This window comes from Oryzias melastigma, linkage group LG17, assembly GCF_002922805.2.
Source record: "Oryzias melastigma strain HK-1 linkage group LG17, ASM292280v2, whole genome shotgun sequence".
NCBI classification, from domain to species: domain Eukaryota; kingdom Metazoa; phylum Chordata; class Actinopteri; order Beloniformes; family Adrianichthyidae; genus Oryzias; species Oryzias melastigma.
Window position 1 is genome coordinate 9,689,179 of NC_050528.1, and position 13,033 is coordinate 9,702,211.

The 13,033-nt window shown below is 42.5% G+C and overlaps 1 protein-coding gene and 1 non-coding gene across 8 annotated transcripts in view; both read right to left on the reverse strand.

The window, feature by feature from the left end:
* The window catches only part of eif4g1a (eukaryotic translation initiation factor 4 gamma, 1a), a 25,406-nt gene that overhangs the window by 6,667 nt on the left and 5,706 nt on the right, over positions 1-13,033 (reverse strand). For 6 of the 7 annotated variants that reach the window (XM_024274467.2, XM_024274474.2, XM_024274473.2 and 3 more), the window contains 20 exons: positions 12,547-12,643; positions 7,189-7,337; positions 7,004-7,096; positions 6,783-6,858; positions 5,851-6,696; positions 5,687-5,775; positions 5,143-5,323; positions 4,901-5,034; positions 4,673-4,792; positions 4,186-4,566; positions 3,851-3,997; positions 3,540-3,776; positions 3,058-3,162; positions 2,694-2,972; positions 2,487-2,604; positions 1,716-1,818; positions 1,275-1,591; positions 700-824; positions 449-621; positions 235-360 (listed from right to left, as the gene is read on the reverse strand). In XM_024274467.2, coding sequence (XP_024130235.1) covers positions 235-360; positions 449-621; positions 700-824; positions 1,275-1,591; positions 1,716-1,818; positions 2,487-2,604; positions 2,694-2,972; positions 3,058-3,162; positions 3,540-3,776; positions 3,851-3,997; positions 4,186-4,566; positions 4,673-4,792; positions 4,901-5,034; positions 5,143-5,323; positions 5,687-5,775; positions 5,851-6,696; positions 6,783-6,858; positions 7,004-7,096; positions 7,189-7,337; positions 12,547-12,643 — 3,896 coding nt within the window. The remainder of the gene's footprint in view (positions 1-234; positions 361-448; positions 622-699; positions 825-1,274; positions 1,592-1,715; positions 1,819-2,486; positions 2,605-2,693; positions 2,973-3,057; positions 3,163-3,539; positions 3,777-3,850; positions 3,998-4,185; positions 4,567-4,672; positions 4,793-4,900; positions 5,035-5,142; positions 5,324-5,686; positions 5,776-5,850; positions 6,697-6,782; positions 6,859-7,003; positions 7,097-7,188; positions 7,338-12,546; positions 12,644-13,033) is intronic. The other variant, XM_024274472.2, reaches the window with a different exon arrangement.
* Positions 4,084-4,159, reverse strand: LOC112147867. The gene has a single exon (XR_002919544.1). It is a non-coding gene; the product is annotated as a small nucleolar RNA SNORD66 (small nucleolar RNA).

Here is a 13,033-nt window from a genome sequence, read left to right on the forward strand (position 1 = left end):
TTTTTTTTTTTTTTTAAATCAAAACGTGTCAAAAAGTACTTGACTAATCAGTTGATCAAACTGCTGCTTCTTGCTAAATATCGGGCCTCGAGGGCCGGCCTCCTACTGGTTTTTCAGAATCCGACCTTATTTGCCGTCGATTACCTGGACCAAGTGTGTTGAAACCATGCAGGACACCGGCCCTCGAGGCCTGGATTTGGACCCCTGGTCTAAGCAGAAGTGGCGGGCGCTCACCTGAACAGCTGTCCCATGGGGATGCCTCCTTCGTGGAGCATAGGGGTGATCAGTTCAGCCAGGTACAGCCAGATGTGAGGTATATCTATGGCCATGTCCTCCGCTACTTCCAGGATCTCTTCTAGCCTGGACCAGAACAAAACCCACCGCGTTGTTTAAAGATCCACATCCGATACGTTTAGAGAGAAAAGTTCAAACCAGACCCAGAACTCACCCTTTGAAGTATTGCTGTGTGGGGAGAGTTCCTGCTTTGATGAGTTGGTGCAGCAGCAGGCCCATGTGCTCCCGAGCGATGGTGCTGCGTTCGAGTGTGGACTCCACACAGTTCCGTACGAACACGAAGAGTAGAGAGGCACTGTTGAGCTCGGCGACGCACTGCAACGCCTCCTACCAGGGGAGAACAACAGACATCCATGAGTGGGGTTTCATTGCTGTAATTCAGCATAAATGGGCTCATTTCTGTACCTTCACGTCATTAATGTGGAGGTATTCTTCAATGATGGCGTTTGCTTTCTTTTCCACTTGCTCCTCAGTCAGAGTGGGCTTAGGAAGAGAAGGAGGAGGAGTGGGAGCGCTTTCACGTCTGACTGCTGAGAGATCAAAACAACAAGGTCACATTTCTAATCTTAAGGTTGCTAAAGTGTTTAAAATAGAAATACATTTTCAGTTTTTAGTACTTAATTCTTGCTATTTTTGTGGTGTAGATCACCTTTTAAAAAAAGTAGATTATTAGATCCGTAGTCTTGTGCCATATTATAAAAATACATTTTACCTGGTAAAACATTGTGATTAATCGCGATTAATCACAACACAAAAGTGCGATTAATCATATTTTTTTGTAATTAAAAATAAATGTCCTAAATGTAGAGTTTCGTGTGTGATTTCATATTGTGATTATTCACAGATAATAAATTGTCGGCAAATGAATTATAGCGATTAATCGCGATTAATTTTTTTCAAGGTTTGCGATTAATTAGTTAATTTTTTTTTAATCGATTCCCTAGAGTTTTGAATCTTTGCTCTCCGGTCGGGTTTCATACCTGGAAGGTCTTTGCTCGGACCCCGGTCCCGGCTCCCCCTGTCTCGGCTTCCTCGGTCTCGACTCCCCCGGTCTCTGCTGCCTCGGTCGCGGCTTCCCCGGTCGCGGTCGTCAGTCATGCTGGCGACGCGGCGCACCGGTTCGTTTGAGGCGCGGCTGTCTCCGCCGCGGCCGCCGCGGTCCTTCGACTCTCTGCTGAAGCTCCGCTTGGTGAACTGGTCGCCGCCCTGTTCCTCGCTGCGAGCGAACCTGTCGAAGCGATCCCTGTCGCGCTCGCTCCTGTCTCTGTCGCCGCCACGTTCGCGGCTCGAGCTCGACCTGGAAGATTTACATTGGGAAAGTAAGTCATTGTCTTAAAATAAATCTGTTCCTCACATCTCTAATTACAACAAAACAACCCACGGACCAGATAACAGAAATGTCACAAATTTCTTCTGAATACCTCTGAGGAACTCTTCGATCAGTTTCTGCAGATGACATTGAAGAGCTCGACTGCTGCAGGGCGGAGAAGCGGTTCAGAGTGCTCGTAGCCGGACGACCAGAGTCTGGAGATTAAAAAACATTAATTAAAACTCAAACAGGCAAAGCAAAAACAAAACTAAATTCTTTTACCAAACATTTTCTCTAATTGAAGGCCAAGAAAAGCTTGAATTTGAACTTCATGCGGTGGCAAATGCCAGAGAACATTCTGGTGAGGAATCTGCACGACTTTTATTCGAGAACGGCACAAGAAGACGGTGATACTGAGAAGACGACTGCAGAAAAAGGAGCAACAAGCAAACGATTTCCTGCTGGAGGTGCAAAGAAAGAGAGTGACGAATTAGAAGAACCGATTTGAACGTGGATTATCGAGCAAAGACAGAAAGGCCCAGAAACAATCTAACAATGTTCTCATTAGGGATGTCCCGATCAGGTTTATTTTTGGACCAAATCCGATTCAGAACCATTTGATTTGGAGTATCCGGTTCAGGTTTTTCCTTATTTTTATTTCATAAACCGTTATTAACATTTAGAGAGAGCAATTCTGTGAAGCAAAAATCAAGCAAAAATAGTGCAAAAAATGAACTATTATCTAGTGAATATACGGGATAATTAGTCATACGAGAAAGTGACTTTAGTGACGCCTGTATCTGATTAACGAAAATTTTGGGAAATAAACATTGGGACAACTATCAGAAGACGTACGGTACAAACATTCGTTTCCTGATGTTACCTGGCTCTCCACTTGCTGGTTTAGCTCCACTCCCTCCACTGCTGCCTTTTCCCCAGCTACTCCACATGCCTTTACCTCCAGGAGCCAGCAGCTGATTGTTAAGGTCCATGGTACCAGACTGGAGGAAATGACACCAAAAATGTAAAGCTCAATAACAACATATATATATAAAAAAGATAAAACTGCATGGAGAGTCTTGTTTGCTACCTTTGTGATCTTGCTAAGGCGGGTGGTGTCGATGGGTCGGTTCTTTGAAATGGGGACTGTGTTCCAGCCCTCATCCTGAGGCTGGCTAACCCGGCCGCCTCCTGAAGAGTGGGAGCCCCGCCCCCCCATGTTGCCCCCCATCCTGCCTCCAGGTTCCTTTCTGGACATGAGCTGCTGCTGGACCTTGATCTGCTCCCTGTGCTCCTCCATCTCCGCCTCTTTGTGGATCTGGTCGATGGTTTTGGGGCCCTGGTCTCCTCTGCGGGGCACCCAGTTATTCTAGAGGGGCGGAAATGCAAACGTTCAGTTTTCATTTGAGCAGTCGAGGCGCTCTTGAAACAAACGTTGGTCAGCCGCTTCCTACCCTTCGAAGATCCAAGACATCTTGTAACATGAAGCGAATTCTTGAAGACGTCTTTCTCTCCTTGATGATCTTGTCCATCTGGTTGAAATACTGATCCATACGAGGCTGAAACAGACAGGAAACGGGCTTCGACTTAAACATCACTATGTCAGCGGTCCATTCTCAAGAATTAAAACTCGGGCTGTGGATCGATGCTTCACAAATTAAATCACGATTTTTACTTTTTGTAGCTATGTATGTCTTTTTACAGGATGGATGAAAATTTAAATTAATTGTATTAAATCATCATCATCTATACTATACAGGAGATCAGAATGAGCAAAACAAAGATTTAGAGAGAAAGAAATGTTTGTCATTTTAAACAAGTTTTTTTTTTTGTTAACCATCTGGTTTAGTTAAGCAGTAAAATAAAAAACACTGAAAAATATTGTTTTTGATCAGTCTGTCCAAGCAGTGTCTTCTGCTGTAAAAGAAAATCGTACCTTGGCTTTCTCAAAGTCCAGGTCTTTGCCGATAGTTGACAGCAGTCTGCAGAGGCACTCCAGAGACTCTTCGTCGTGGTTTTTAAGAAGCTTCACGACGCAGTCATGCATGATGGCTTCCGTCAGCATCTTGAGCTTGAAAAGTTCCCCGATGAACTTGATGTTGCCCAGCGAGCGTCTCCGAGCTTTGTCTTTGGCTTCTTCCAGCTCCACCCTCAGGCGTTCTCGCTCCTCGTCCTGAGCAGAGATGCAAAGCGTTGAAATAAGAACAGGAAGGTCTCCTGCTCAACTTTAGAAATGACATCTCTTACGTCTTTGGAAGCGTCCAACTCTTTCTGCTTCTTCTCGAAGATTTCATCGTCGTCCTGGTCCTTCTCGAACTCTTTCTGGCAGCGGTTGAGCAGCAGTTTTCGGAAGTTCACAAAATTTCCTGGTTTGTCTGGGGTGGGAACTTTCAGCTGCGGAAGCCAAACACAAAAAATTAGGAGTTTCGAGACTAATTCTGAATTACGCAACAATATAAAATTCAAGAATGAAACTTAGGGTCTTCAGATCCTCATTGCCATCATGAGCATTCAGTGGCCCAGACACGTGGCTCAAAACAGGAGTCATCATCAGAGCGGACAGCCCGAGCAGCGCGTCTTACCCCCATAAGGCAGCGGCACATGTTGGCGTAGGCCACAGAGAAGTTGGGCTCTGAAATGGCCTTCTCGAAGATGAGGTCGATGGCTCCCTTCAGCCTCTCCTCGGTGTCGATGGACAGCTCCGTCACCTGCTTCATCAGCTCCTGGAACTTCTGCGGGGTCAGCTTGTTGAGGATGCTGCGCAGACGCTTGAACAGCTCCCGAGTCTTCGCGTTTTCCGGGTCGTCGTCATCGACTTCCTCGCTGGCGCGGGCGTTGGGCTTTTTCACGGATGGCTTCCAGGCTTTTTCCGCTTTGTTGAGCTGGATGTCCTCGCTGAGGCTGCTGATAATTTTCCTGGGTTCTTTCCGCTGGCCTTGCTGGGAGCGGCGCGGCCCAGGAGGCTAAAGACAAGAAAGTATTCTTGTTTTAGATTAAAATATTTTGGAATCATGAACCGGTTAAAGATTACGATAGCGCTTTAAGCTGAAAAACAACACAGTGACTAACCGGGCCTCGAGGTCCTCCCATTGATCTGCTCCCCAGATTCCCCATAAAAGAGGGGGTAAAATCAGGACCAGCGTTTGCTAGTCGAGAAGGATCAGCAGGTCGGAGTGGAGTTTTGTTCACCTACAATTAAAACAGTAAAAGTTCATATAAAGAGAGCTATAAAATCAAAAGGTTGTGCAAAAGTTTTACCTTCATAAGCGAATGTTCAACAAATCCAACGTCTCCTACCTTATCCAGGACGACGTCGCTGATGATGGGCAGGCCCTCAGGTTTGTGCATACTGGCGTTACTGAACTGGAAGCGAAGTAGAAACTCCCGGTCGTACCGCTTCTTCTCCTCTGGATCGATTGGCTTCCAATTTTCTGAGTAATGTAAATGTGTTGGAAGAAAGATGAACACAAAATGTTTTTTAGATCTTGTCTAAACAGGAGATCTCAGAGACCAGATGATTATAGAGAACTTCTACCCACCTTCTTTGTACTGGTACTTCTCACTTGGCTCTAACTGGGATTTTTGCTTCTCTGGTTCTGCGTTTTGCTTGTCCTCCTTCTCTTCCCATGTCTCGTCTGGTGCTTCTGCAGGAGGTTCAGCTGGAGCTGGAGGCCTGGCCTGAGTGAGTGAAGGTTCAGGAACAGGCTTGGCACGCTGCTCCTGAAAGAGAGACGATGACGCTCAAGTGTCTTTCTAGACCAGGAGTCTGCAACCTGCGGCTCCAGAACCACATGTGGATCTTTTATCTCTCCATAGTGGCTCCTTGACCAAACGTAAAATAAGTCAGGGAGACACATTTTGAGAGATGCTAGGTTCTTTTTAGATTTTTGTTTGTGCCAAAAAAAAAAACAAGTTTTATTTATTATTTTAAAAAAAAAAGGTAATGAATGCAAATCCAAATTTCTTAAAGGCTAAAGAAAGACAAGCCCAAATGGCTCTTAAATTTAAATGTTTAAAGCAACAGAGGAAGGGTGATAAAAGGGTTCTTTAGCCGAATTGTCCTGCATCTGAAATGAAGCATACCTCAGTAAAGGCATCCAAGAGGTCTCCAATGGCCTCCTTCTTATTGAGCTCTTTCATGTTCTTCTTCTTCTTTGGCACAGATGTAGCAGCTTTAAAGACATAAAAATCGGTTGAGATTTCAGCTCTAAACGGCAGAAGATGGTGAATAAAAAAGATTTCCATACTTTGCATAGTAAATTCCTCCGGGCAGCTGACTGAGGCAGGAGTGTCGTCCACTTTTTTCTTTAGCTCCTCCTTTTCCTCCTCCTCCTCCTCCTCCTGGGCTGGAGCGGCCGATTTGACCGCAGGTGTTGATTCCTGAGATGGAGAAGTGTTGGGTTCGTCTTGGGGTGTAGTGTCTGAAACTGCAGTTTTCTCAAACAGTTCTTCAGTCTCCTGAGGAAGGCCATTAGAGAGAGGAGTTGCTTCTGCTTCCACCTGTGTGGGTTCTGGATCCGCTGGAGGGTGCAGACCAGCGTCCTCGGTGGGTGGAGCAGCGGGTTCTTGTACAGAGGGGGGAGGCTCAAGGACTTCAGCAACCGGCTTAACCTCCATTTCCTCTTCGACCACATTACTGGGAGGAACTGGAACCTCGACTGCGGCTGCCGCCTTAGTGCTACTCACTTGCTCGTCTTTTTCCGATTTGTTTTCTTTCTCTTCTTCCTTCTCTGGTTTCTTCTCGGGCGAAGCAGCTCGTGGCTCTTCAGCTTTCACAGGCGTTTCTTGTCCTGCTGGTGATGACGGCGGCGGCGGCGCGACTGGGGAGTCGACTGTGTCGCCGGCTTTATCGCTCCCTTCTTTTACTGCCTCGGGGACGGCAGCGGGGGCTTCTGGGGCGAGGGGGGGCGCGGCTTGCTGGAAGTCTTTGAGCGTGGACGGCTCCTCGGTAGCAGGAGTGGCGACAGGCTGTGCGGTAACGTCTGTGAGTTGAGGCGTCTTCCTGTCCACCTCCTGTGCAGCCTCGTCTATGGCTTCTGTGGTGGCTGGAGGAGGAGGGGTTGCAGCACTTGCTGGGAGAGACGCGATTTCTTCTAAAAAAGCACCAACAAGAAACAAATTAATAAAAAAATAGAAGAAACTATCATTTCAATCTTCTAACGAGACGATTAACCCTCACCTTTTATTGGGTCTGCACTTACAGGCGGCAGAACTTCACCATTGGTCTGAACAGGGTTTGTATCTGGAGCAGAGGCCTAAAGCAGAAGATATACATTTGTTTAGACAAAGTCTGAGCATTCTACAGTGGTAACACACACGACAATTTAGACAAAACTTGGCAATGATTTAGAAACTGTTGCTAGATTTAAGAAGCCGGCATCGCCTCCCTTCATGCCTCACCTGAGGGGGAGTTGGTGTGGTGGTAGACCTTCCACCTTGCATGATCTCCTCCGTGATATCGCGCCCACCCTGGTTTGGGTCCCGTATTCTTATCTGCCAACGATGACACACATTTGGGATTTAAAACCATTAGTAGATATTTTAATACTAGAAGCCTACATTGTCGTAGAATGACAGAACCATACCGGTTTCCGTTCCCTCTTCGGCGGGCCTTGGGGAGGAGCCTGTGGTTGCTGAGGGGGCGGAGCCTGTTGCTGTTGCTGAGTTGGCCCGATCATGCCCGGTGTGGCCTGGACTGATGCTGAATATTGTGGTTGAGCTGGATAATAAGCTGCTGATAAGGAAGAAAGGACAAAAAAAAGATGAAAGAAAAAAAAAATAAACATCCAGATTACAGAGAAATAAGATCCTGTGACATGTTTTTAGTTCAAGATAGTGGAAAGTGCCTTTTTTAACCACACTTTTATAGTCCCTACGCAACTCATTTTTGAAAGCTAGCTGTGGCATATAATTATACACAATTGTTTTTCAGACACTGGTTAAATAAAACCGTTGGTGGCAGAGATGTTTTGCCATTTTACGATCTAAAAACGTCAGAAATAAAAGACGGCGACGCTCAAACTTCTGTTTACACATCGCCTGGTAACATTTGGCCTGATTTTCACACCAGTTGGGCTCCACAGCTATTTATTCCAAACAGAGCTGCTGGCCAACTGTGCTTTAAAAACAGCACTCTAAAGATAGGCCTGAGGGGTTCGATGCATTCGTTTACAGGAGTTTAAAGCTTGCTGCGATTTTCTTTTTTACTTTAAGTATTAAAGTCCCACTCCAATTATATTTTATCTATTGTAACATTGTTCCAAATGGTCTTAATTATGATTATGCAGCTTTTAGCAAAAATCTAAAAGCTTTTCAATACATATTTTCTGGAGAGTATCTCAAGCTCATCAGAAATTCGCCGGGACTGTTGGTATCGAAGTAACCCTACACCACCTGAGTCAAAGTCACGGCCCGGGGGCCGGATCCGGCCCTCTGGGTAATTCTATCCGGCCCTCCGGATCATTTTATTTTACTGTTAACAGTGGTTCGATGTTATCTTGCGTTCATTTATAAATTGTTCAATTTTGACTAAATATATTTTTATGGAGAGTAAAATATATTTAAAGTTATTGAAGGTTTAAGTTGATTTATTCTGAATAGTATTAATGTTTATTCATAATTATGTTAAAAAGTTACAGTTTTAAAGTTTCAAAAATTGGCATTCTGTTAGCTTTTTGGACTATTTTGGCATTTACTAAGATTTTTTGAGCTATTTTTTAGTTTAGCTAATAGTTCAGCTACATGCTAGCTGTTTTGGCTAATTTAGACATTTTCCCCCATTTTTCTTAGGATGTTTTGAGGTTTAGCTATTTTTTTCAGCTCCATGTTAGCTGTTTTGGCTAATCTACGTTTTTTTTTTTTTTTTAGTTATTTAGGCTAATTTGGCATTTAGCTGATACTGTATTTTAGCTGGCTTTCAGCTATTAGCTTCAGTGTTTTTAGCCATTAGCTTCAGCGCTTTCAGTTTCAGTGTTTTCAACTATCAATTTCAGCATCTTCAGCTATCAGCGCTAGCCTCTTCAGTGGTCAAATTCAGCTCACAACATTCACACTAGCACCATCACAGGTTATGCTATATATCTAGTTTATAAATATTTTAAAACATTAGGGTTTTAAAGTTTTAAAAATGTAGTTTTAGAGTGTTTAATAAATGTTTATCCTGTGCGCAACCTAAGGTGCGTTTTGGAGTTTGGCCCCTCGTGCGATTGAGTTCGACACCCCTGTTCTACACTGATATCCCAGCATTCCTTTGTTTACTCTCTCGTTAGCTTGCAGATCCTCACAGCACCAAGCTAACATTCGAGTGGCAGAAAAAAAAGAAAAAAGCTACACAAGAATTGAAGACGTTAATGGATCCATTGGTCTTCAAGTGGAGGATTTGGAATTGAAGCGGGTTAGGAAGACTTCAGCCCCGCCCATGGCAGTTGCTGCATCACAAAGCTGAACTTTTTCAAACCGCTGGTTTTCCTGATCATCACAATTTGAAAAAACATTCTCAGAAATTCAGTTTTCATATTGAATTATTTTAGATATATAGACTTTATTGTCTGTTCAATGAACATAAATTCAGCTTTCAACACGACAGAACACATTAAAATTCAGTTCAATTGATAAAAGCTAAAAAGGGAAAAATGATCTCATAAATCAGAAATCATATATCACTTAAGTCTTCCATCACAAGGGAAATGCTACATGTTAAAAACTATTTTCATTGGAGAGGATCTTTAAAGTGGACTCACTGCTAATCACATGATTGCAGTTTTAATATAGAGTGAGGAAGTGATATCTGATGACCATGATGAGTTCAAATATAGCTAAAAAATATAGTAATTTAAAAATATTTTGGGATGATTCCATCACATGACAGCAGGTTGTGTCATAGAAAATCAAGAGGTTTTGTTTGAGACATTTTCACTATAACAACTCAAAGTAAAGCTACTTGGGTGCAATAAGACGACAGATGGGAGATAATTAAAGACGGGAAGCGCCACAGAGAGTTACGGCACGAAAAGCTCGCCGACCATCACAGAAGCACACACACATACACGCACGCACTACTCACCGGGGTAGCGCTGAGAGGTAAGAGGAGCGCCGTGAAGAGAGAGACGATTGTTCTCTCTCCCACCCCCTCTACCCCCACCACCCCGCCTCTCCCTCGCAGCAAGAGAGGGCTCTGACCCAACGCAGCAAGGAAGAGGAGGAGAGCGAGGGACGGGACAGGGAGGAAATAAGGAGAGAGGGCAGGAAGAGACAGATGCAGAATGAGTTAATGAAAGGATCCACAGGAAGCAGGGTGTTAAGAAGGTCCCATGAAATGATCACTGACATGTATTTGGGATACATTTTTCTTTTTGGAGAAACACTGATCGTTTTTGTTTTAAAAGCGCTCCCAAAATGATTGTTGTTTTTAGCCAAAATAAGAAAAGTTTATTTTAGGACATAGTTTCTGCAGACCGGCAGCACTTCATTAGAAATTTTCCTCCAAGTTGTTGATTCCCAACTTGAATAATGAAACAGAGATGCGATTTAAGCTTAAATTTCTTTATACATGTCCTCCATATTAAGAAATGCAACATTATTGCTTTTTTCCTGAATTCAATAGGTGCTCAATTGTAAATCTTTCAGAAGTTTCTGAAAGTGATTGCAGAATTTGTTGGAAAAACTCAAAATATTTGGGGAATTTAAAATTGGCTTTGACTTCTTTGTGGTGGAAGAGTACACCCTAAATTCACTCAAATAATTTCTCATTTTTGGCAAAACTGGGTCGAAATAATTCCTGTCCAGTTGAGTTTCTTTTTCAATTGAATTATTTTTATCTGATATAATTTGTCCCAATAATCACATTTACAAACCTATAAATGTGTCATAGGCGTGACATGTTTTATGAGGTCCGCCAGGTTCAAATCCTTCATCTCTGCTGTATTCCTGACTGCAGACTTCTCATATTTTTTAAAGGCCGTGTCACACGTACAAGTCGCACATCGTCCACGTATGTCATTTCGGTCTTTGGTGATACATGGGTGACTGACTTCATGCGTCTCTTGTGATCATTGTACGAATAAGCACAGATGTCCATTGAGGGTTTCAGCCGACGTGAATTCGGGGTTCAACATTTGCAGTTTGTGCATAGTTTATACGGAAATATGACGCAAATCTTCCACAATTGTAATTTTTACGAGATGCTTACATAAATTTGTTGCTTTCCATGACCGCTCCACGTCTGTCCAACTGACTTTTCATGCATGTTTTACTTTTGCCTACATGTCACATTAAAATTACGTAATTGATGCTCAAATCATTGATGAATTGCAGATAAACGGCGCATTAAAACAAAGCATTGCGAGGGCCCACAGTGGTCGTGGTGCCGACGCCATGTGGTTTCTGTGCAGAGTCAAAGTGAAGAAATCCAGGTTTATATGCCCTTTGAGTGGTTTATTCGTACTTCTGTGGTTTGAACATGTTTCATTTGTGGTACGTCGGTGAAAACTGAAATAAAAGGTTCCCTTAAATGTTTACGCTAATGCTAAAATAATCTATGGCAGCTTCAAGTATTTAACAAATCAAATACGCGTTTGATCAGTTGGATGGAGCCCTTCACATCATTGGCCAATCAAATGGAGTCATTTTGTGATAGATATCCATGGCGTGGACGCGGGTCATTTGGCGTATAAATTATAGGACTGAAATGATATTTGTTGGTTTTTTGTTTTATTTGTTCATGTTTCGCAAGAAATTTTGATGAATAATGTTTCAAATCACAAGTTTCTCATGTTGTGCAGCCCTAATTTATACTCTAATACAATCTAAAATAAAAACTTTGTTCAAGACTCACTTAAACAGTTAAAAGAATTAAACACAATGTGTCTGTTCTAAGAACCAAGTTACAGGTTCTTTAGCTTTTTCTAAATTATGTAAAGCAGTACATCATTTCATAATGTACATTTTTGTTTCAATAACTTGTTTTGGTCTAAAACATAATACAAAAGGTAATGTTTGCTTTAATAGTTTGGGTTTCTCTGCTGGTGGATGATCTGCTGAAACACGTAAAAGAATGACGGCAATCCTTTGAAGAAATATTCTACTGTCTGAGTTTTCCTGCTCACTCAGCCAAAGATCCATAAATTAAATTCGAGTTACATTAACTGTCTCTGTTAATAGACAATACCAGTTTTCAAGTCAATAAACGACATGGAAAGATCCAAAATGCTCATAAACTGTCAAAATGTCAAAATCACCATTTATTAATTTGCCTTTTTGAGCAGTCGTGACGGATTTAACAACGTGGCTATTAAAAAACTGAACCTAAAACAGCTGAGCTGGACACACACAAGTTTTTTTTTTCTTTGCATAAATAATGTGAATGGGATGCGGTTTGACTTACAGCCTTGTCAAGCTGTAACCCCCCACACGCTCCCACCATCTCGTAATTCTTTCCAGATCTCATCCTGGTTTACATCTTCCAGCAGCCGTTCATCTTTAGAAGTAACACCCAGTAAATCTGACAAAAACTTTTCCCACATTTGTGTTTAAACTAAGTTGTCGATCATATTTGATCCTATGATCCGTGTTCACGTATGATTTTTTTTTTTTTTTAGCCATTTCATGGAACCTGCAAGCCAGTGTCGGGTGAAACTGCAGATAGACGACAGGCCAAGCAAGCCAGACTACAAGCACCTAGCAGTTAATACATATGGAAGTCAGAAAAACATTTAAGCCCAACAAAGCAACCAAGCAAAACGGAGAAAAGCCAGAGATAATCCTCAGAATTTAGGATTTTACTACAGAGAAAAGACAAATTTATGGATCTTTTTTTTTTTGTTTTTTGGAATCCGTTATTTTGTGTGCAATATTTTTACTGGTGAGAATCCAGTTCGTTGTTGTGCTTGGTTGATATTTATTTTAAACTTATAAATATATATATATATAAAAAAGAAACAACTTACCGAAACCAGGATATTCAGCAGGGCTTGTTCCAGGGTAATAGCCTGCGCTGCTGGTCACAGGATACTGCTGGGTAGGCGTCATGTACGGAGTTCGGTACTTCAGGAGCAAAAACAAGACAAACAATAAAAAGACGAAAAAAAAGGAAAGGAAAAACCCAAAAACATACGTTAAATAAACTAATGTTCAAGTTTCAAAGCTTCTTTGCACTGTATACTTTATTTAGCTTTCTGTAACACCATATAGTATCAACTTTGTGTTACGTGGAGCTGAGTGAACACAGGGCTGGGCGATAACACGATAGATATCGCCGCGATAGAACTTTTTCTCGATGGAGGAATGAGTGTATTGTAATAGAATTTTATTTTAAAGGGTCTGAAATCGACATTTTCTCCCTTCGAGCAAAAGATTTGGTCGCCACTTGGCGAGTAAATGTTTGCATCCAATTAATTCTGTTTATTAGCTTTCATTTTGGTGCTTTTTTTTGGA